Here is a 21228-nt window from a genome sequence, read left to right as displayed (position 1 = left end):
ATACAAAAGCAATTAGAGCTGCCTGTATCGGACCGAACAATCAGACGACGTGCTGTTGAAGCCGGATTGTTTTCTCGACGCCCTGCAAAGAAACTGCTGATTTCACTAAAAAACCAGAAGAAAAGACTCCTGTTTACTACATCTCATATTGACTGGAATGTGCAGAAATGGCGAACTGTCCTGTTCAGTGATGAATTGATGTTCAACATCATTGGGAGCGATGGCATATGCCGTGTACACCGACCGGCCGGAAAACGCCTCGATTTACGTTACTGCCATAAGACCGTGAAGGATGGTGGAGGCAATATAATGGTCTGGGGGTGTTTTTCTGCTAACGGTCTGGGTCCAATACATCGAAACGATGGAATAATGTACCGTTTCATGTATAAAAATATCCTGAAAGATGTTATGTTACCTCATGCTGGATGAACTATGCCAATAAAATGGGTTTTTCAGCAAGACAACGATCCGAAACACACTGCAAAAGTAGTCAAGCAGTGGTTTCAAGACAACCACCTATCGGTGATGGATTGGGCGCCTCAATCTCCGGATCTCAACCCTCGAGAACCTGTGGGAGATCGTCAACCGCAGAATTAATCGTGAAGGTGTTCGTAATAAGGATAAACAGTTTAAACAAATCCAAAAGGCCTGGGCAGCGATTCCACAAAGTTTCATTGATCACCTGATCGAATTTGTGCCTCGAAGATGCAAGGCTGTGATCGACAACAAAGGATTCGCCACGAAATATTGATAGCGAAATACAGCTTGGTCAACATTTTGTCGAGTTGCACTTGCTTTGTCCAGAAGGAAATCAACTTTTTTTAATACTTTTGATTAATTTATTAATTTTCGTGTACAAATAATGAACTTTGTGATAAAACTTGAAGAACTTTGTCTCTAAACAGTTATATTGTTGTTTCTCTAAATTGAAAAAATGCAGCACTTTTATATAAAGAACCTAAATATATAAATATGTATATACAAATTATGTATATATAAATATATGTATATAAATATTTGGCAGGTATCTTTATAGGGAACAAAAAAATTTCAGAGTGGGCGGACACAAAACCTGGCGGTCAATGTAGCACTGTGTGCTGTGAAGAAACATCGTAGTTCACAGCATACAATTCAATGCAACCTTTATTTTATTTAATGCCAGATTTATTAAACTTCGTCCATAAACCTTTTAAACAAATATTTTTCTCCCCAAGCTTTTAAAACGAGGCGCAATAAAAACTGACAAAATATCGGCAACGCTATTATTACATTACACCAAAAATTAACTACTGTATAATATTATTTAAAAGCTGAAAAACAACAAAGGTTATTTTCTACACTCATTTGTCATTTTTATTTAATAATTATTTTAGCATTTATATTTAATTAGTTATTGAATGATCCTGTTTCAAAACAGTAATTATAACTTTTAATGGTGTGTTTTTATCAAAAATAACGGCATTCTTATTAATGTCCACATTTTTTTAAAATTTACGGACTTGTGGTGCTGCGCTTTTCATTGATGTGGCAGTAATATTTTTTCAATCATGCTCAGATCAGTTGTTTATATTCATCGTGATCGCGTTAAATGTTTATCGCCGGATCGCCTTCTTCGTGGTGACTCTAAATCCTTATTTTTCGTCTTCTCTAAATCCTTACTTTTCTTGTATTTATCAATATAATCTCTGTCTTCTCCTTTTCTTCTTTGATAAGAAAGTTCAGTTGATACTTCGCGATCTCGTGACGTGTCATTTTTACTTTTTTTATTTTCATGATAATCATCTTCGTGGTGTCTTCTTTTTGATGAGTTTCTACTTCTATCTTCTTTTTTGTTAACTTCTTCAACTTTTTGGTCATATTCTTTCGTTCTTTTATTTTCAATTTCACTATTATGACGAGATAAATCTTTATCATGCTTATCACGACGTGTCATATTATAACGGTTTTTTGAATTTCTTTCCTCGCCACGTAAAAAATCACTATTATCACGACGTTTAATCTCTCTATCATTATCACTGCGTACCGCATGTTTGTCATTACGACGCAGCAAATCTATATCATCACGACGTTTTTTTGGCGAGCTTTTTCTCCTACAAAAAAAAAATGTTACAAAAATGTATAAAACGTCAAATGAACTAGTGTTTTTAATTTTGGTTAAAATTTATTTATAATTTTAACTTAAGCAATGTTAAATTTAGCAATCGATTTAACATTGTAAAGGGGTCGTCTAAAAATTACGTCACGCAAATTTCGACCATTTTAGTAACACTTTAGTAACGAATCCCGTATGACTCGTCACGAAACCACTCGAGAGCATTACGAAATTTATCGACGACCACAAAATTAGCATGTCAATCTAGTTAAGGATTAGTATTTCAAAATCAAAAACAAACTTATAACAAATTAAATTAAAATATATAAAAAACGTAATTATATAAAAAACTACATTTCTTTTTGTTGCTAATATTTTTATTTTGTTCTTGCTATGTGAATATAGAGTATAAATAAATAGCAATATAGAGTGAGTAAATTTGCAAACTTATAGGCATTAAAAAAAGCACCTTGTTGAATTTATTCCTGTATAATGTATAGTTTTTTTTTTCATTTTCAATTTTTAATATCAAATTATAGGTTGTTTTAGTATGAATAATATACATAATAAAATACTGATTTGTTATATTAATCTTAAATTAAATATTAAATTAATATTAAATCTAAATATTAAATCTGGTTTGTTTACCTTGGACAAATTCTTAAAAATAATCTCATTTTAACCAACACCTTCACTGTCTCATTTTGCCCTACTAGGCGGGGGGAAATGTTACAGTGTAGGTGTTGGTTACAGTAAAAAATGTGACAGTGAACGTGTTGCCAATAAATAATCTCTAGAAATCTAATCATTGCAGTTTTGCAACTTATATTTTTTGAATTATCATAGGATGTTAGAAGACTTCAAAAAATCTTGTTCTCTTTTCAAATCTTGTTACATGGGCCGTATTGTTACATGGGCCGTATTAGATAAACGAGTGCTCATCTTGCCCTTCATTACTCTGAAACACTAGATAAATAATATAAAATAGTCCTGTTAAAAAAAACTTTTTATTGTACCTTTGTTTTTAAATAATTGTTTTTAATAAACGCTTTTGACAGTTTTAATTACTATTTGATTATATAACTATTCCACTTTGACTAGGGCTATATACTCAAAATAATACATAAAGAGCATCTTTATCCAACATTTCAAACAATTCAGCGGGTTACATGTTTATTTGCAACTTTTTAAATCAGAACAACACTTGGTTAATTTATTAACACAAACCTTAATTTCTTAGGAAAATTTAGATTTTATGCATAGTAATTAAAATGAAAAGAAATTTTGTTATTGGCGCTATTTGAGTATCTATTACTTATGCAAAGAATTATAATGTCTCATTAAATGAAAAATGAAAAAAAAAAAAAAAAAATTGATATGAATATTAGAATTATTGGTAAAAGAATATTTTTTGTCTAAACATATAAATAAATCCGTACCATATCAATAAAAATCAATAAAAACTTATCATGGAACTATCACGTTTATCCATAAGAATTATGACATTTTACGATTTGGATTCAATACCAAAAAAAAATTTCTAAGCTGAAATTACTCAAATCTCATTATCTCGTTAAGCTTAAAAAAGTCTTTTGTGTTGATTATCTCCAGAATAATCTACTCAGTTCTTTCATTAACTTTTTTATTAAAACGTGGGAGATACATAAATATTACACAGCAAATACTGAAAATGATCAATTATACCCATTTCTTTTTAAAACAATCAATTATGGCAAGCTTTTCATTACAAAACAATTCCCATTGGAACAAATCAAAAACATCATAAAAAGCCCTTTTGTTAGTATCTTTCTTTATTTAAATAGAAAACAAAACTTAAAAATTTTGTTTTAATAATCATTTAAAGAATATTAAATAAATCTATTATAATTGCTATTAAATTACTACTTTATTATTCTTTTTATTTGTCTTGTTGTTATTATTACTATTTTCATATACCATTATCTTTTATATTTATTATTATTTTTGTAAGTTTCATTTTATGGTGGTAATAATGATTTTATAGTAGTAATAATTTTATTACTATTTTTTACTGTTATATTTATTATTGTTATATTTATCATTATTATTTTAATAATATTGATATTGCTATTTTTAACGATTTATCTATATTAAATATTTCCATAATAATAAACTATATTATAACTATTTTTCTTCATTTATCATTATTTTTATTATATATATATATATATATATATATATATATTTTTAAACATCTTCGCTTCCAACAAGGCTGCAAGCAGCCACTAATTAAAGTTGGAAGTTACTGTAAGAGAAAAGATGAAGATTGTAGAGCAAGATAACGATTGACGGACGATTTAAAAGATTGCAAATTATATGAATCAGGAAAGCAAGATGAAGGAAGCGAATTCCAAAGAACTGATGTTCGAGGAAAAAAACTAGACGAATAAGCGTTTTTGGAGCAATTAGGAACAGTCACACAAAAAGGATGACACTTAATTGAATGACGAGTAACACGAGAATAAATTTTAGTAGATGGCATAAGAGACGCTAGCTCTTTAGAGCAGTGCCCATTATAGTATTTGTAGAAAAGAGAAAGAGAAGCAACATTACGACGATGTGATAATGGTTGAAGGTTGGCTGCAAGAGCAGGTCCAACTATGTTTACAATGCGTTTTTGCACCTTGTCTAAAAGAGAAAGGGCATCATCAGTATTCCATACAAGACCGGATTTGAGATTTATAGAGATAGAGATTAGAATCCAGAGTAAGAAAATGGCGAGCTCGATAAAGAGATGCAACCTTAGCAGATGCTAATTTTGCAACCGATTTGATATATGGTTTCCAAGAAAGACTGGAAGTAAGAGTTAATCCTAGAAGATGAAGAGTAGGTGACTCATCGAGTACATCACTGTTCATAAATATAGGAAGATCTTAATTATTGCGATAACGATTGGCTGAAAAAAATTGAGTTTTATCTGAATTAAAGTTCACCAGCCACTGTGAGCCCCATGCTGTAGCAGAAGTGAGATCCTTTTCAAGCTCAAATGCACCCTCCAAACAATCAGAGGGTGTTGGTTTCTTATCACGACAAGAATAAATGGTAGTATCATCAGCAAACAATGCCACCTTAGATGTGAGAATATCTGGAAGATCGTTAATGTAAATTAAAAAGAGTATAGGGCCAAGGATAGAACCTTGAGGAACCCCTGAAGTTACAGAATAAGAAGAAGAGTGTTGTCCATCGAGGACAACTTTATATTAATTATATATGCAATATGTTATTTCTGTTTATTATTATTTATATTACCAACATATTCTTTACTCTTATTCATTTTAAAGATATTTTTTTTAATGTATTTGTTTTTGTTTCTTTGTTTAATTTAATGCATTTTTTAGATGTCATTCCATTGACCAGTTTTTAAGGTGTCACTCCATTGACCAGTCTTTAATTAAAGGAGTTGCATCTAACCTTATTAATGTCATTATTTAATGTTATAATGATTTTTATTTATATTTTTATAGTTAAATAAATGTATATATAAAAAATTAAAACTAATATATATCCTAAGGTAAATTGATATATTAAAATTACCTCGGAAACTTATTATTTTTAAAAAAATATTCAAATAAAATTAGAACCTGTCAACCGGCGACCGTTGTGACTTAATAGGTGATTTGTTATCTTCTGATGAACCTAAACAATTCATTTAAAATAAATAGTTATTATTAATAAATTTTATTATTACTATTATATAAATATATAAATATATATATATATATATATATATATATATATATATATATATATATATATATATATATATATATATATATATATATAAACAAAATAAAAGTCAAAGATGGGCCCAAATTGTTTTATAACATTTACTAAACTTTGTAAATAAAAATATACTTAATGTTATTAAGTATATAAAGTATTTCTTTTGACATAATTTTAAATCAAATCATATCTTTTTTTAAACAAAAACTCACAACAAATGTTTTTAAAAATAAATCATTGTTTTAATTATGCATTGCTGTAATTGTTCATAAATTGCAACAGGTAACATTCATTAATTGCAACAGGTAACGCTCATTAATTGCAACAGGTAACGTTCATTAATTGCAACAGGTAATGCTCATTAACTGCAACAGGTAATGCTCATTAATTGCAACAGGTAACGGTCATTAATTGCAACAGGTAACGTTCATTAATTGCTAAACAGGTAACGTTCACTAATTGCAACAGGTAACATTCATTAATTGCAATGACTTCACAAATGGTGGTGAAATTTTTAAGTGCTTTTTAAAAAGATTTAATAACAAAAAATAAATGAAAAAATTAAACAGATAAAAACAGAAATTAATAATAAAATGAGAATAAATTAATGCGGTAGTGGTGTAGTTGTAAAGCGCTCGCTTCATAAGCGAGAGGTTCCTAGCTTGATTTCCACCACATCCCTGTTAGTACCACGCTCAACTTGTTTTTCTGCGCAGCGCCTTGTTTGTCAAGGTTCGTGTTTCGGAGTTATAGAGTTGAGAGAGGGTTATAACTACTATTAGGTAGCCTCCTCATTTTTTTGCATGAAAGTTGAAAAGTTTCTTCCATAAACTGTATTTTTAAAGAGAGCGCTAATAAACTAGATCAGAAAAAGTTAAAAAACTTAATATCTTTTTTTTTTTAAATGATAGATTGCTTGCCCAAACCAAACTCTCAGTCGATGTAGCGGCACTTCCTTGAAGCAGCAGGCTATATAATAGTCGATGTAGCAGCACTTCCTTGTAGAGCATTCCGCGCATGTTTTAAAAATATATTTTAATAAAACAAAAACACTATCAATTAAAAACTTTCTAGTCATTATTTATTCATTATTATTGCAGTATTATAAAAAACACATTAATTTAATTGTTTTAACTTTTCAACGACAATAAAATGAAGCTTAATTATTGAAGGTGCAAAATTGTATAAAATCTTTGACTGAGTTCTTGTTATGGTTAAGAGCCATGTTTGCACTATAAATATTTTATTCTTGTTTTATTAAAGTGTTTAAATGGTAATTAGATTTTCTTTGAGTACTGACATTATTTTGCGCTGGATTTTTTGCTAACTGATTGCCTGCTTCAGTTTATTCCAATAACACAGAATACTGAAATATTGCCATAAAACTCTCCATTGAAATATAAATCAAAGTAGTTTTGTATTTATTATAATTGAAATTAAATAAATAAATACTTTTTTACTTGGAATATTTATTTATTTTTTGTTTGTTTGAATTCTTTCACTTGATCTTTCCTTACTGAATATGTAATATTCTTTTGAAAATTATTATAAAAAATGTTATTAACAATGCAAGTTCTATATTTATTTTTATCTTTTAGTGATTTTCACTAAATCAACACTGCTATAACAATTTTTTTGAATTTTTTATGCAAATTTTCAATTGAAGAATGGCTGAATTGAAGAATGGCTGCAATGTTTGATTAATTGAAAAAAAATGGCCGCAATGTTTGATTAATTGAAAAAGAATGGCCGCAATGTTTGATTAATTGAAAAAGAATGGCTGCAATGTTTGATTAATTGAAAAAGAATGGCTGCAATGTTTGATTAATTGAAAAAGAATGGCTGCAATGTTTGATTAATTAAAAAAGAATGGCTGCAATGTTTGATTAATTGAAAAAGAATGGCTGCAATGTTTGATTAATTGAAAAAGAATGGCTGCAATGTTTGATTAATTGAAAAAGAATGGCTGCAATGTTTGATTAATTGAAAAAGAATGGCTGCAATGTTTGATTAATTGAAAAAGAATGGCTGCAATGTTTGATTAATTGAAAAAGAATGGCTGCAATGTTTGATTAATTGAAAAAGAATGACTGCAATGTTTGATTAATTGAAAAAGAATGGCTGCAATGTTTGATTAATTGAAAAAGAATGGCTGCAATGTTTGATTAATTGAAAATGAATGGCTGCAATGTTTGATTAGGTAGAAAAAATAGTAGATAAAATACTAAAAAGATGACAAAATAAAATCAGACAGATGTGGAATTGGATATATAGATTATCCTCTGCATAAAATAACATTTATCATAAGTTTAACATGGAAATATTTTTTTTTTTTTTTACCAATGTAACTTGCTTCAGTATATATACCTATGCGATCTTCAGAAAGCTGACACTAGTATTTATGCAAACAACTAAGCAACATCTTGCATAATACTTTTTAAGGATTATTAAATGTCTGATAAATATTTTCTTTCAAAAAAATGTTATAGAGCAGACTTCTGCCAAAATCTTTTTAATATTGTAGATTTCTAAAAGACTTGCAAAAAGTCTTCCACTTGTTATTTAACTTACTAAATTCTAGCTCCAAAGGATCACTTTGTAAACTGAAAGTAAGAAAAAAGTTTAGCCTTCTTTAAGGAAATCATTTATAAGAGACACAATAGCTTGTAGTGTTGTAATTAGAGCTAAGAAGTTTGTTTGATTAATGTAAAATATTTACATTTTGATCAAATTTCAATACAGTTCACAATTTCTCTATATAGTATGTGTTTGTTGTAACCTTTCACAGCAGCATTGCTGAGTTGATTGGATGAATTGAGTTTCTGCTTTGAATTAAGTGTGATAAATAACTTATATAACAATCATAAAAATTGTGCTATATTAATTCTTTCAGGAAAATAACTCAATACTGCAGCTACAGTTGTTTCATCAAATATAATCTTTTAATAAATTTTATGAAATATATTTCCTGCAATATAACCAGAAGTAACTTCAACTTAATCTGTTTCCTACATTCTTTATAAAACGGAGTATATCAAATAAAAAGTATGCTCTTTAAAATCGATAAATAGTTTTTTATCTCCAGTATAAGTTTTATGAAACTATGAAAATGCATTAACACTGGTAGAATATCAGTCACAACAGCTCTTATTTTTAATTGATGCATTGAGGTACTACTCTCATTTATTTCTTTTTTTCAAACATAAACCTGTTATGCAAACTTCAGATGAGGATTTCACAACATAAGCCCTACAATCATAAAAACAATTTCTTTATAAAGATTACTTTCTCAATCTTCACTTTGATATTGGGTTTTTGTAAATACATTTTAACCACAAGAAGCAGGTAATCACTTTATACACAATTTTTGTCAATGATTTTTCTAACATACTACAGTTTTTTAATTTGTAATTTTCACCACTGCGAAATTATTTAGGTAAAGAAATATGATAGATATGATGATAAATATGCATGCAGCCTAATGGAGTATTTACATTGCTAAACATTGTTTCGCAGTTTAAATATTTCTAAGAGAAACCTGTTTCATTCCTAATAATTGCAATTATAATAAATACAAAATTACAAACCTTTAAAATTATTTCAAATGGAGTGTTGCGGGTAGTTTTAGCAACATGTAAGGTTATTTTTAGTAGCATGTTGATATTGTTGATATAGCTATCTGAAAGCCTATTTTAGTATTCTGTGTTATTGAAATAAACTGAAGCAGACAACCAGTTAGCGAAAAATCCATCAAAACATAAATTAATTACTCATTAAAAATCTAACTATTATTTAACCATTTTAATAAAATAAGAATAAACTTTGTTCTGTACATAAAGTATATATATTTTATGTATATAAGTGTATACATTGGTGATGTACCAATTAATAGGCAGCGGTATTGGTATCAGCTTAATCAGTCGTAATCAGTATAGTTATCGGTATTGGTCTAAGTTTATCGATTTCAGATTTTCTAACCAATTGCTTTTAAAAAAAAATTATTCCTGCTATATGAAAATAGTTACATTCTAAATAAACCTAACTCTCTTTATATATAATATAGGTATATCATTATTTTTGAGACAAAATTATACAACTTAATTTTTAGTACCAAATTTACTTCCAAAACAACTCCAATCAATATTATGTAAGATGGTAGTTATAGAAAGCGAAGAAGAAAGTTAAATAACAAGAAAACATTTGAGAGAATACTTTCGAAACTATAAACTGCATGAGTGAGGAAAGCATAAAGACAGGACTTTTGAAGTATTGTGTTTGACATAAAAAATGAGGTTTATAAAAGTTTTTTGAGCATAGTGGAACAGTTACAGTAAAATGATGCTAAATGATAAGTCATAAGACATTGAGTATAGGTAGAACAAGAGTTTCTAGAACCATTTTCCTTGGTCCCCTGGAATTTTGAATTATCAAGAATTAACTGTTTATATATATATATATATATATATATATATATATATATATATATATATATATATATATATATATATATATATATATATATATATATATATATATATATATATATATATATATACAGGTTTATAAAAGTTTGTATTTTATCATATTTGACCATGGTCAAATAACAACCCCTGGTTGCTTACTAATTGAGATTAGGTTGTAACGAATAAGAAAAAAAGCTAGCAAACTGCAAAAAATATGAACTAGTGAGAACTACGAACTAATAGTATATGAACTGCAAAAAATATGAACTAGTGAGAACTACAAACTTATAGTATATGAACTAATAGTATATGAACTGCAAGAAACATGAACTAGTGGTCATAGGAGTAAAGCCTATTGGGCTTCAACAATTTTGAGATCTGATATTTAAATATGAAAGTATACAATGAAAAGTGTTTTTCCATTATGAGGCCACACATCAATAAATCTCTGTTTTGGCCAGATCTGGTAACACTGTATATTATAAACATGGTTAAACTAGCTTGTGATCATTCTTTATAAATTTTAAAATTTCAGTTACTGTGCGAAATAGGTGGTACAGTATGTTATAAATCATGAATCCATAATGTTAGAAAGACAACAAAACTATTCATAAACTACAATAATTTATTAGAAGGTTTGATTGTAAGTTTTAAATAGAATGCTTATTAAAATTTTCTGAATATAGGAAAATACTAAAAAAACAAAAAAAAAACACTAACTAGAACTTGAGCTTGAGCTGTCTGATGAATCACTGCTGGAGCTACTACTGCTGGAGCTTTCAGAACTGCTGTCTGAAGAATTATCAGATGCTTCAGCTAACTGTTTTGCTAAAGGATTAACTTTAGGAATTTTCTTTAGATGTTCTCGAAGTTCATCACTAAAAAGAAAATACAAATTATTTACAAAATATAAAACTAATAATGCTAATAACAGATTATTTGGTATAAACTCTCTAATTCAAGTTTTATAGTTTAAATTAAAGATATTTTTAAATTATAAAAAACTTTTTTCAAATATTAGATATTTATATCTAAATAATATAAAACTTGTAATCTAAATCATAAAAATGAAACAATTTTTATTATCTAATCTTATGATACTTATAATTTTTCACAATTTTACTTATTATTTTTCACAATTAAACTATTAAAACAAAAAGGATTAAACTATTTTAACAAGTAAAAACTCTTTCATTTTTAGATAATTTAATTTAGTCCATTAATTAAAGTTTACTACCATTAATTAAAGTTTATTATCACATTAAGTCACATTAGTTAAGTTTACTATTTTTATTGATTTTTTTGAAAAGTTTAAAATTAAATTGAAATAATTTGCTAGCTTTTTTAAATTTTCTCTTTCATATATTACTAATGCAAAGTACAAAAAAATGTTTGAATAAAAGATGGTTTGCGCTAGAAAGAAGAATCTATTAAGATGGTGAGTGCACCACTATAGCAAATGAAAAAAAAACAAAAAACACAATGATTGTATAGTTTTTTGTAAATTTATTTTACAAAAAACTATACAATCATTGTGTTTAACAATGATAACAAGATAATTTAAAAAAACTTACGTTAGACCCCCTAAACCAATAGCAGTGAAGAAATTAATTGAAAACCGAGTATCTCTAGGATTATCACGAGGAAATATTCCTTCCAAATAAGGAGCAACAATTCTAAATTAACATAGTAAAGTAAACAAAAATAATTTTTAAATAAATATTTAATAATATAAAGTTAAAAATAAAAAAAGAAATATCTTACGGATCTTTGAGACGAGCATTAAACTTTTGGATTCCAAGATACTCTGCCAATTCTTGGAAAAGTATTTTTATAAAAATTCGACTAAATAAAAACATAAACTTTTATAATCAAATAATGAAATTGAAAGTAAATTCTTAGAAATGCTAATATTTATGCTTCTGTGTAACTTAAAAAAATCTTAAACTTTTATGAAAAAAATTACCTGGAACTTGTTGTGTCATCTTCATTGAGGCGAATGCACTCCATGACCTTAAAATTATACAATACATGTACAAAAAAAAAGTTGCTATAAAAATAGTTAGTTTTACAAAAATAAATTACAATAATGTGATATCAAATGAAAATGTTTCAATTTGAAAAACATTTCTCAGATAAAGAAACAAAGAAAAAACAATTCATTTATTGCTCAAGAGAATTTTATGACTTATTATTACACTATTTATTAAACACCCTGCACATTACAATAGTAATTACATAATTCTGAAATAAGGGAATAAAGAAAGTTACACTCATTGATTGGCAAAATAAGTTATAAGCAACAAGTATCTAAAAAAAATTCTTCTCTCTCTTCTTTTTTTTTTCTAAAAATAAATACATAATTATTTATTTATAACTATGAATTACATAGTCAGATTTGATGAAAAACATAGTCAAACTTGCTATGTGTCATGATTTTTTTTCATACCAACCTTCAGTTTCTAAAGAGTTTTTTTTTGAAGCTTCCTTATGCATGTTACTCCTAACTAGAGGCTCCATGTTTTGACTTGGTCTATGCAAAACATGCTGCATAATAAATGCTCAAAACTTTTTTTTTCAAGCACATTACAAAAAGGTAGCATTCAAATATAATTCTTTTGTAACACATTATTTAAACACATTTATGATTTCATCATAAAAAAGAGCTGATAACTATTATTAATTAAATTTAAAAAAATTTAGAACTTTAATTTATTCAATTCAGTTCATTCAGGGGTATAGAGAGTTGGGCAACAAACCGAACTTTTATTTAGATTATAATAATTTTTAAAAATCATATCCCTTTCCTAGACCAAGGAAGCCACTACAGTTGAGGAGATTTTTTTTTTTAACTTTTGTTACAAACCTCCCTCAACTCTATAAGTAAAAAACACAAATCTTGAAAAAAACAACTGCTGCACTAAATAAGAGTGACCAGGAATATGGTGAGAAATTTGAACTTCTTGCTTACAAAGCAAGTACTCTACCACTACAATAATACAACATTTTATGAAAAGAAATGATTAATTAGCTAAGAGTACATTTACTTGAAATTAGGGCAAAAAAAGATGCTTTACATTTCAGCCTAAAAGTGGAATTTAATTTTGATATAAAGTTCAATTTGATCATTTTGAAAAAAACAAAAATTAATCAATTCAAATTAAAATTGAAGCAAAGTTTTACGTCTAAGAATTATTGCACATGCTTAAGCCTGATGGCCATTTATTTAAATGTTCACAAAAAACAAACAAAGCTTAATAAGAACAAAAACACATGTAATTTTATTTTACCCAAAATAATTTATTAAAATAATAATTATAATTAAGTTTTAATTAATATTAATTTGATTGAATCATTAAAGCAAAATTCAAACTTTCTTATAAAAAATAGTTTTTAAATTAAGTTTATATCATGTAGTAAAACATATCTACCATCCAAGGAATAGCATCACTATGCAAAAGATGACCAAAAAATTTAGCTGTATTTCTTAATTTGTTAGTTTCCAAATGATGACAACTATCATACTAAAAATAAAAATTTCTTTTACTGATAAATATATTTTAAAGACTATTTAGATAACGGGTGATGTGGAAGTTATCAGACATTATCTGAATTTAATTATTTAAGCATAACAATTTGTTTTTGTGGTTTTATGCGTTGGCATAAACATTCTTTAAAATATAAACTTTATTATTTGAAACACAATTATTTAAAATGAGGTTAAAATGCAGATGAATGAGAAACTTTTGGAAAGCGACTCAAAATGTTTTTGGTAAATAAACATAATAAAAAAAGAATAAGAAATCGTAAACCATTTTGAAAAGGAAGGATTTGCTTGAAGAACAATATATAACCTAAAAAGATTAATCAATAAAACAATATATAACCTAAAAAGATTAATTTTATCAATCGACAATTGGTTGTCAGTTTAAAAAAATGAATATTAAATATAGAAAACGTGAAAAGACTCCAAAATATACTATAGAACAACAATTAAAGGCAAAGAAAAGAAGCAAGAAACTAGTTAACCAACTTTATAACACAAAATCCCTTCTGGTCATCGATGACGAAAAATACTTTTGTTTTGCAGGGTACAACTTGGCTGGAAATTCTGGATACTACACAAACAACAAAAAAACATGCCCAGAAAAGGTTCATTTTATAGGAAAAGAGAGATTTTCAAAAAAAATATTAATGTGGATAGCCATAACTGACCGGGGTATGTTCGAGCCATTGTTTCCCACTTCCAAGGCTGTAGCAATTAATTCATCGATCTATATTGATGAATATTTAGAAAAACAACTTCTTCCATTAAGTCACAAGTATCATAGAGACTTTAACTATTTATTTTGGCCAGATTTAGCAAGTTTTCATTATTCTAAAGATTCTCTAAACTGGATGGACCAATATGTCTATTACGTTGATAAAGAATCCAATTCCCCAAATGCGCCTCAAGCATGACTGATTGAAAACTTTTGGGGACATTTTGCACAGAAGTTTTAAGAGGAATATTTGGTAAGCTTCAACAGAGCAAGTTTTGATTGATTGAATTAAATTAAAACTACAAGAAATTGATTTTACAGTGAAATTTTTTACAGTCGCTTATGAAAGGCATCAGAGCAAAATTGAGATCAATTACAGATGGTGGAGTTTTTTTATTTAGAAAATAACTTATTTTTATTAAAAGATAAATACTTTATTTACAAAAAAAAAATTACAGTTTTTTTTTCATTTATAAATAAGTTATTAACATTTTTATTTTGTCCTATAACTTATGCATCACCCATTATTAAAAAAAAAGATATCATTTAAACCAAAATAGTAAATTTAACTTTATGTGGTACTGTTTAGTTACAATTTGATAACAGACTACTAGAAACCAACTTAAGTTAAATCTCCAGCTTAATCATACCTTAATCAGCCTAATTGTACCTTTTTAATAAACCTGTTCCTAATTAATTAAATGCTTTAAAATTATCTTACTGTTTTAAAAATGAATACATTTTCAATAAAATATTTTCTAGAAATTTTAAAATATAAAACTATTATTATTCACAAATAAGAGTATTTAGTAATTTGAATTGTTGAATTTTCAAACTCTTTTTATCAATAACTTTTTGATAAAAAAAGATTTTTAAAGCAGATTTTCTCAAACAGATTTTTTAAAAAACTAAAGTTCTAAATAACTAATTTCTAATTAGTAAAGAGTTAAAAATCCTAAGAAACTAGAATTAAAAGTTTTATCTTGCTATAAAATATAAAAGTAATTGAAATTAAACAAAATGAACATCCCCCTTTCTACAAAATTATGTTTTATGAAATTAATTTTATACACAGTAGTATATAAATTTACCTGTTCTTTAAAAATGACAACATAGTTTTCCATAAACTCTTTCCGCAAAAGACAAAACCTCTAAAATAAAATTTTTAAAAAAGTCTCGAACAACAAACATAATACCTAAGAAAAAAAAAAAAAAAAAAAAAAAAAAAACTTTCCAATTATTCTTTAATGATTAAAAAAAAAAAGTTTTATACAATAAATTAATTTAGCACCTGGCCTAACAGCCCATAAAACTTTTCAAACGATCTTTGTTGAGCGCAACATTCCACAACCATCAAACAGAATTCGTGCTAAAGAGAGATTGTAGTATAATCCTAAACTTTTTATGTTTATTGAGGCAAAAATAAAAAAGAAACAAAAATAAACATTGCATCATTTTAAAACTTACCTCTTGTCCAGGTTTAATATTTAATTTCATCATTTTATGTGCACATTCTTCAAAGTCCAAACTTAAAAAAATATATTTTTTAATGGCTTACTCAAAACAATAACAATAAAATTACATTAGATAATTAAAATCACAAAACTATATATATAAAAAAAAAAAGAAATAAAATTTACAATAATAATGAAAAAGCACCCATGTTAATATTTCATTTCCAGTTTAACTTTATTATTTCAACCGAACTTTGCCTTTACACCTTACATATTATGCACTACATATGAAAGTACACTACAAACAGGTTGTTACTATATATTTGGTGCTGTTAAGAAAACATTTGCTGTAACATGGTTTAGTATTTATCTTATAATAATATGATTAGAGAAGACAGGATTTGATTAGGACAGGATTTTTGTAGTTCTTTGATATGACTAAATCAAAGGTAAAAAGTAAAGAGATTTTAAATGATTCCAGTATTATATAGAATAAAAGCCCAAACCAAACATTTAAAATTAAAGTTTCATAAGGTTTGAAATTTTTGTTTTTAAAGATTAAAATTTACAAGAATTTTTGTGTGTGTAGATTTTATTTGTAGTTAAACGTAGATTTCATTCAAACAATGAAAGAATAAAACAGACAAAAAAGATAATACAACTTTAATATAGTAACATTTGTAGCAGCATTGAAACATAAAATTAAAAAAAAAAAATTGTGTGTGTGTAACAGACTAGTGGTCTAGAATTTACTGTGAATGATTATACTACACCATTTAAGTGTAAAACTAAAAGCAGCAAAAAACGTATTAAAAGTACACACTGGTTAAGTTAATTTGACATAACTAGAGTGTGTTTTGCATAAAAAACAGATCATTACTCACTGCTATCAGACTATAAAAGGATATGGCTGGCACACGCACGCAAAACAAAATTGTTTTTAATAGGCAAAATGTTCTCTTGTACAAAATGATTAGCAAGAAAAGTGCATTAAAAGGTTTTAATATTTCTATTACCTTGATTGAACTGTTAGATAAATTAATCTTCTGAGAGCAACCAAGTTTGTTTCAGTCCTATCAACAATCTCCACTGAATTCTCTAGTAAAAATTATAACCTAAAACTTAAAAGAAGTAAAAAAAAAAAAATTTAATGCTTGCAAACAATGCAAACATTAGGTCTACAAAAGCCCCTTTATGACGTCTGTCATGGCTTTTATGGCTCATTCATGTAAACAAAAAGACATTAACTTATCATCAAAGGATTTGGTTTGAGTCATCATTAAATATAAAAAGCAACAAACATAGCAAAAGGTGCAAATCTGCAATGAAACACTGCAACATTAAATAAAAGAAAATGGACACATTGAAAAATTATTGTGTAAGTTCATTAACATTTATACCATCTTTTCCTTCTTCACCTTCATTTTCATCATCATTGTCATCATCATCATCATCATCATCATTTTCACTTCCCTCATTTGATGTTTCATCGTCATTTTCACCCAAAATATCTAAAATATATATTTAAAATATCTAAATATAACAAGATAAACTTAATTTTTATTATTTGATTTTAAAACATTGAACTATTATCACATCAAAAATGAAACTTGAAAATATACAAGTAAAAATCTCCTATAAAATCTAGTCTAAATACTATTTAAATGCTGTCTACATACAAGTGCTAAATACAATTTAAATGCTGTCTACACACAAGTCTAAATACAAGTGTACCAGTCTAAATACAAGTCTAAATACATCTAAATTTTGAATAAATTATATTGATTTGTTTAATTTTCCCTAAAATATAATAAAATATACAAATAAAACATATAAAGTAATTTTTAATAAGTTTATTTATTTTCATACTTATTTATTTAAATGTATATATTTTTGATGAATCATTATGAAAATAGACAATTTTCTATTAAAAGTATAAAATGTCTGTTTTCAATTTCAATAGAAATATGTAAAATTAGGTTATCATTCTAAAAGGATAAAGATATAGGATAAAAAGCCAAATCTGTTTCTTTGCACAGTGATCTTGTTTTGGTTCTTGTTTGAAAAGGTTCATGTTATGGAGTTTAAGGTTAAAAGAATTGCAAATAAAATAAAATTAAAAAAAAAATGATCTATACTTGCACACACTCACAACAACAAACTATATTTTACATTCAAATAAAGTATTTTAAAGAAAGTGTGAACTGAATATTTGAAATTCACCTTTACGGATTTCTTTATACTTTTCTTCATTAATCTCATAATCAGGATCATGTTTGAACACATCTAAATTATCATTTCAAGTTAATTTTTAAAAAATGTGCAAATTTTTTAAAATATTCTGTTTAAACTAACAAAAATCAGCTTACTCAAAACATCTTCTGCACTTCCTGTATCATCAATACGAAGCAAGTGAGTTATTTGATCGTCTTCTTCGACCAGATTTAGATCATCAACCATTATTTGATAATCCTTTATAAAATATAGATGTTGTAAAAATGCATTCATTTACTGAATTGTGCTAATCTAAAATATATTAAGTTATATGACCATATTCTACAACTATAAACCTAATAAATTCATTTTTTTAAATAAAATTTGTAAAAAAAAGATTTAAGGTTATTACTATAAATAATATAACCTAAATATTGTCACAGCTTTACTGTTTAAATTTATTAAATTGTCAAAGATCTAAATTGTTATGAATGGCGTAAATTAAATAAATTATCTCTATTTTCTTTCTATCGAAACTTACATAACAGATTAGTTTTTTTATAAAACTTATAGAAAAAAGGAATGCATATAACAAAAAAAATTAAAAACAATTTTATTAATACTTGCAAAAACTAAAAATAAAAAAAAATAAAAAAAATAAAATTTAATACATATACATTACAGATGAATTACAGACAATTAATTGAATTAAAAAATTTTTTTTTGATTCAAAGACTTTAAAAAAAATAAATTCAACTATTTTTGTTGTTGTTACAAAATTACTTTGGGTATCAATTATTAAAATTACTTATTTTAACTTAAATTAATTTAACAATTAATTTCTTAAACAATTAAACACAGATTATTAATCTGATCGAGCAATATTATATATAAAGGGTAAAGGTTTGATTTATATTTTCAATTTTTATAAAGCTCATAATTTATAAAAATATTAAAGGGTAATGAATTATTATTCTTAAAGTGATTAAATATCTTGAACATCTTATGAAACTTTCAGAACTTAAAATTTTTTAAAGTATTAAAAATTTCTTTTTCGAGATGCAAGGTAAAAAAACTCTTTAAAATTTTCAAGCAAATACCCATAGCAAATCCTGATAAAAAAAATAAAAGTATTTGGTAAAATATATAAAAAACACTTTTTAAAAACAACATTTAAAAAATGGACTAAAAAGTAAAAAACAAACTATTTCATGGGACCCAAAGACTTTGTGTACACAACCTGATATATCCATTAAAGTCAATGACTGAAAATGTTGGGTGCCAATAGGAACGAGTTTTACTTAGTTGCCCAACACTTTCAGTCATTGACTTTAATGGATATTTCAGGTTGAGTACGCACACAAAGTCCTTGGGTCCCATGAAATAGTTTATTTTTTACTTTTTAGTCCATTTTTAAAATGTTGTTTTTAAAAAGTGTTTTTTATATATTTTTTATTATTTACTTTTTAGCCTGCTAAGAAAGCTAAATAATTTTTTCAATTGCAAGTACTATTGATTGCAAGTACTATATTCTGGTAGGTAATGACGTATTCTTTCTATTTCTTGGATGGCATATTCATTGCATGGCTTCTTTCCTGTCAGTACACCGCAGTCTAGTTCTTCGATGCGTAGTCCATCCAATGATCGAACTCGGCTAAGAGCTACATAAGCTTGGCCGTAGGCAATTAGTTTTTGTCCAAGGTAGATGATTGCTCAGTCGATGGTGCACCCTTGCAATTTGTGAACTGTTGAGGCCCAGCACTGAAATAGTGGCAACTGTCGTCCTTTAACCGTTCCAAAATTGTTCTTAGCAGGAAACTATAAAGCTTTAGGTTCAATTAGATGAACTCCATCTCTACCAAAATTGATGTGAACTGATGGAAGGTCGTGGTTTGAGCGCAGCATAACTTTGGCACTAACAAATATCCAAATATCTTTAGCAATTGTGGAAAGCCTCTGGTTTTGTTGATGTCTTTTGCAACAATGTTATTCATTTATACATTATCTAGATTTCTTGGTGAATCGACTACTCTATCCTGTGCTTTGATTTGATATATCTTGTTCTCAGGTAGTATTGTTCAATAATGCTGGAGAACTACATCGTTGTGCCAATCTACTTGAGCTCTTGCTGGATAGATGCAAATAGCTTGGTCGATGGCAAAGCCGCCTGCAAGGTCCTCTGGTGTAATCAGTTTTGTCATCAACAGATTGAAATGTTGAGCATTGAGTTCACCAATGCATTCAGCAAATTAGCAAATGTATTGTCTCCTTGTTGGCATATATTTTCTGTTAGCTCAACTAATGTAAGTATTCGCCACAGATGAGGTGCCAGAAGGAATCAATTTGGCTGATTAAAGATTTGGGCTCCTCTTTCAGGTGACATTGCATTAAGTCGCCAAACGCAATGATACTCATACCTCCAAATGCTTGATTGTCATTATTTTTCAGCTGTCATAAACGTGAATTAATTACGCAAAGCATCTTATATGGCACCATACTTATTTTATCGATGAATGTGTATTCGATGTCTCTTTACTGTTGTCGCATTATTTTGAGGTAGTTGCCTGTTAATGGTGGCATGTTCAGCGTTATAATTCCGCCCTTTTGAACTGGTTATTTGAGTAGGCTATGGATAGTAGATCCACTTACTAACTTGGCTGCAACACCAGTCAAAGTTGCAACTTTTACAGCTGTTTTGTTGAAGCATCGATTGACTTGACAGAGCCTTGAAAGTAAATGTTTTTCCTACTCCTGCACCACCAGTAACAAACAGCAAAACACGTTTTGTGTCACCTTGCAACTGCTGCTGAATGCTGTTGGTAACAAAGTTGAACAGTTTACATTGTTTAGCATTCATTGCTGCACGAACAGACTGGAGTTGTTCATCAGTCATACATGGTTGTTCAATTTCTACCTCTACTGCAACAATTTCTTCTGGTCTTTTAAGAATATTGAAGGCCTGTGCTTGATCTCACTCTCTG

At 27.3% G+C, this 21228-nt stretch overlaps 1 protein-coding gene across 1 annotated transcript in view; it reads right to left on the bottom strand.

Annotated features, from left to right (window-relative positions):
- Positions 1 to 1330: 1330 nt before the first annotated feature.
- The window catches only part of LOC100204480 (pre-mRNA-splicing factor CWC22 homolog), a 49340-nt gene continuing 29442 nt past the window's right edge, over positions 1331 to 21228 (bottom strand). The window contains exons 12-25 of the mRNA XM_065801408.1: positions 18403 to 18505; positions 18257 to 18319; positions 17434 to 17544; positions 17050 to 17131; positions 16047 to 16107; positions 15871 to 15948; positions 15671 to 15730; positions 13749 to 13841; positions 12284 to 12330; positions 12082 to 12162; positions 11892 to 11993; positions 11038 to 11195; positions 5713 to 5767; positions 1331 to 2090 (exon numbers count right to left, since the gene is read on the bottom strand). Of these exons, the coding sequence (XP_065657480.1) occupies positions 1571 to 2090; positions 5713 to 5767; positions 11038 to 11195; positions 11892 to 11993; positions 12082 to 12162; positions 12284 to 12330; positions 13749 to 13841; positions 15671 to 15730; positions 15871 to 15948; positions 16047 to 16107; positions 17050 to 17131; positions 17434 to 17544; positions 18257 to 18319; positions 18403 to 18505 (1614 nt within the window). The 3' untranslated portion in view covers positions 1331 to 1570. The remainder of the gene's footprint in view (positions 2091 to 5712; positions 5768 to 11037; positions 11196 to 11891; positions 11994 to 12081; positions 12163 to 12283; positions 12331 to 13748; positions 13842 to 15670; positions 15731 to 15870; positions 15949 to 16046; positions 16108 to 17049; positions 17132 to 17433; positions 17545 to 18256; positions 18320 to 18402; positions 18506 to 21228) is intronic.

Source organism: Hydra vulgaris, chromosome 07 (genome assembly GCF_038396675.1).
Source record: "Hydra vulgaris chromosome 07, alternate assembly HydraT2T_AEP".
NCBI classification, from domain to species: domain Eukaryota; kingdom Metazoa; phylum Cnidaria; class Hydrozoa; order Anthoathecata; family Hydridae; genus Hydra; species Hydra vulgaris.
This window is presented reverse-complemented; position numbering and strand designations above follow the sequence as displayed.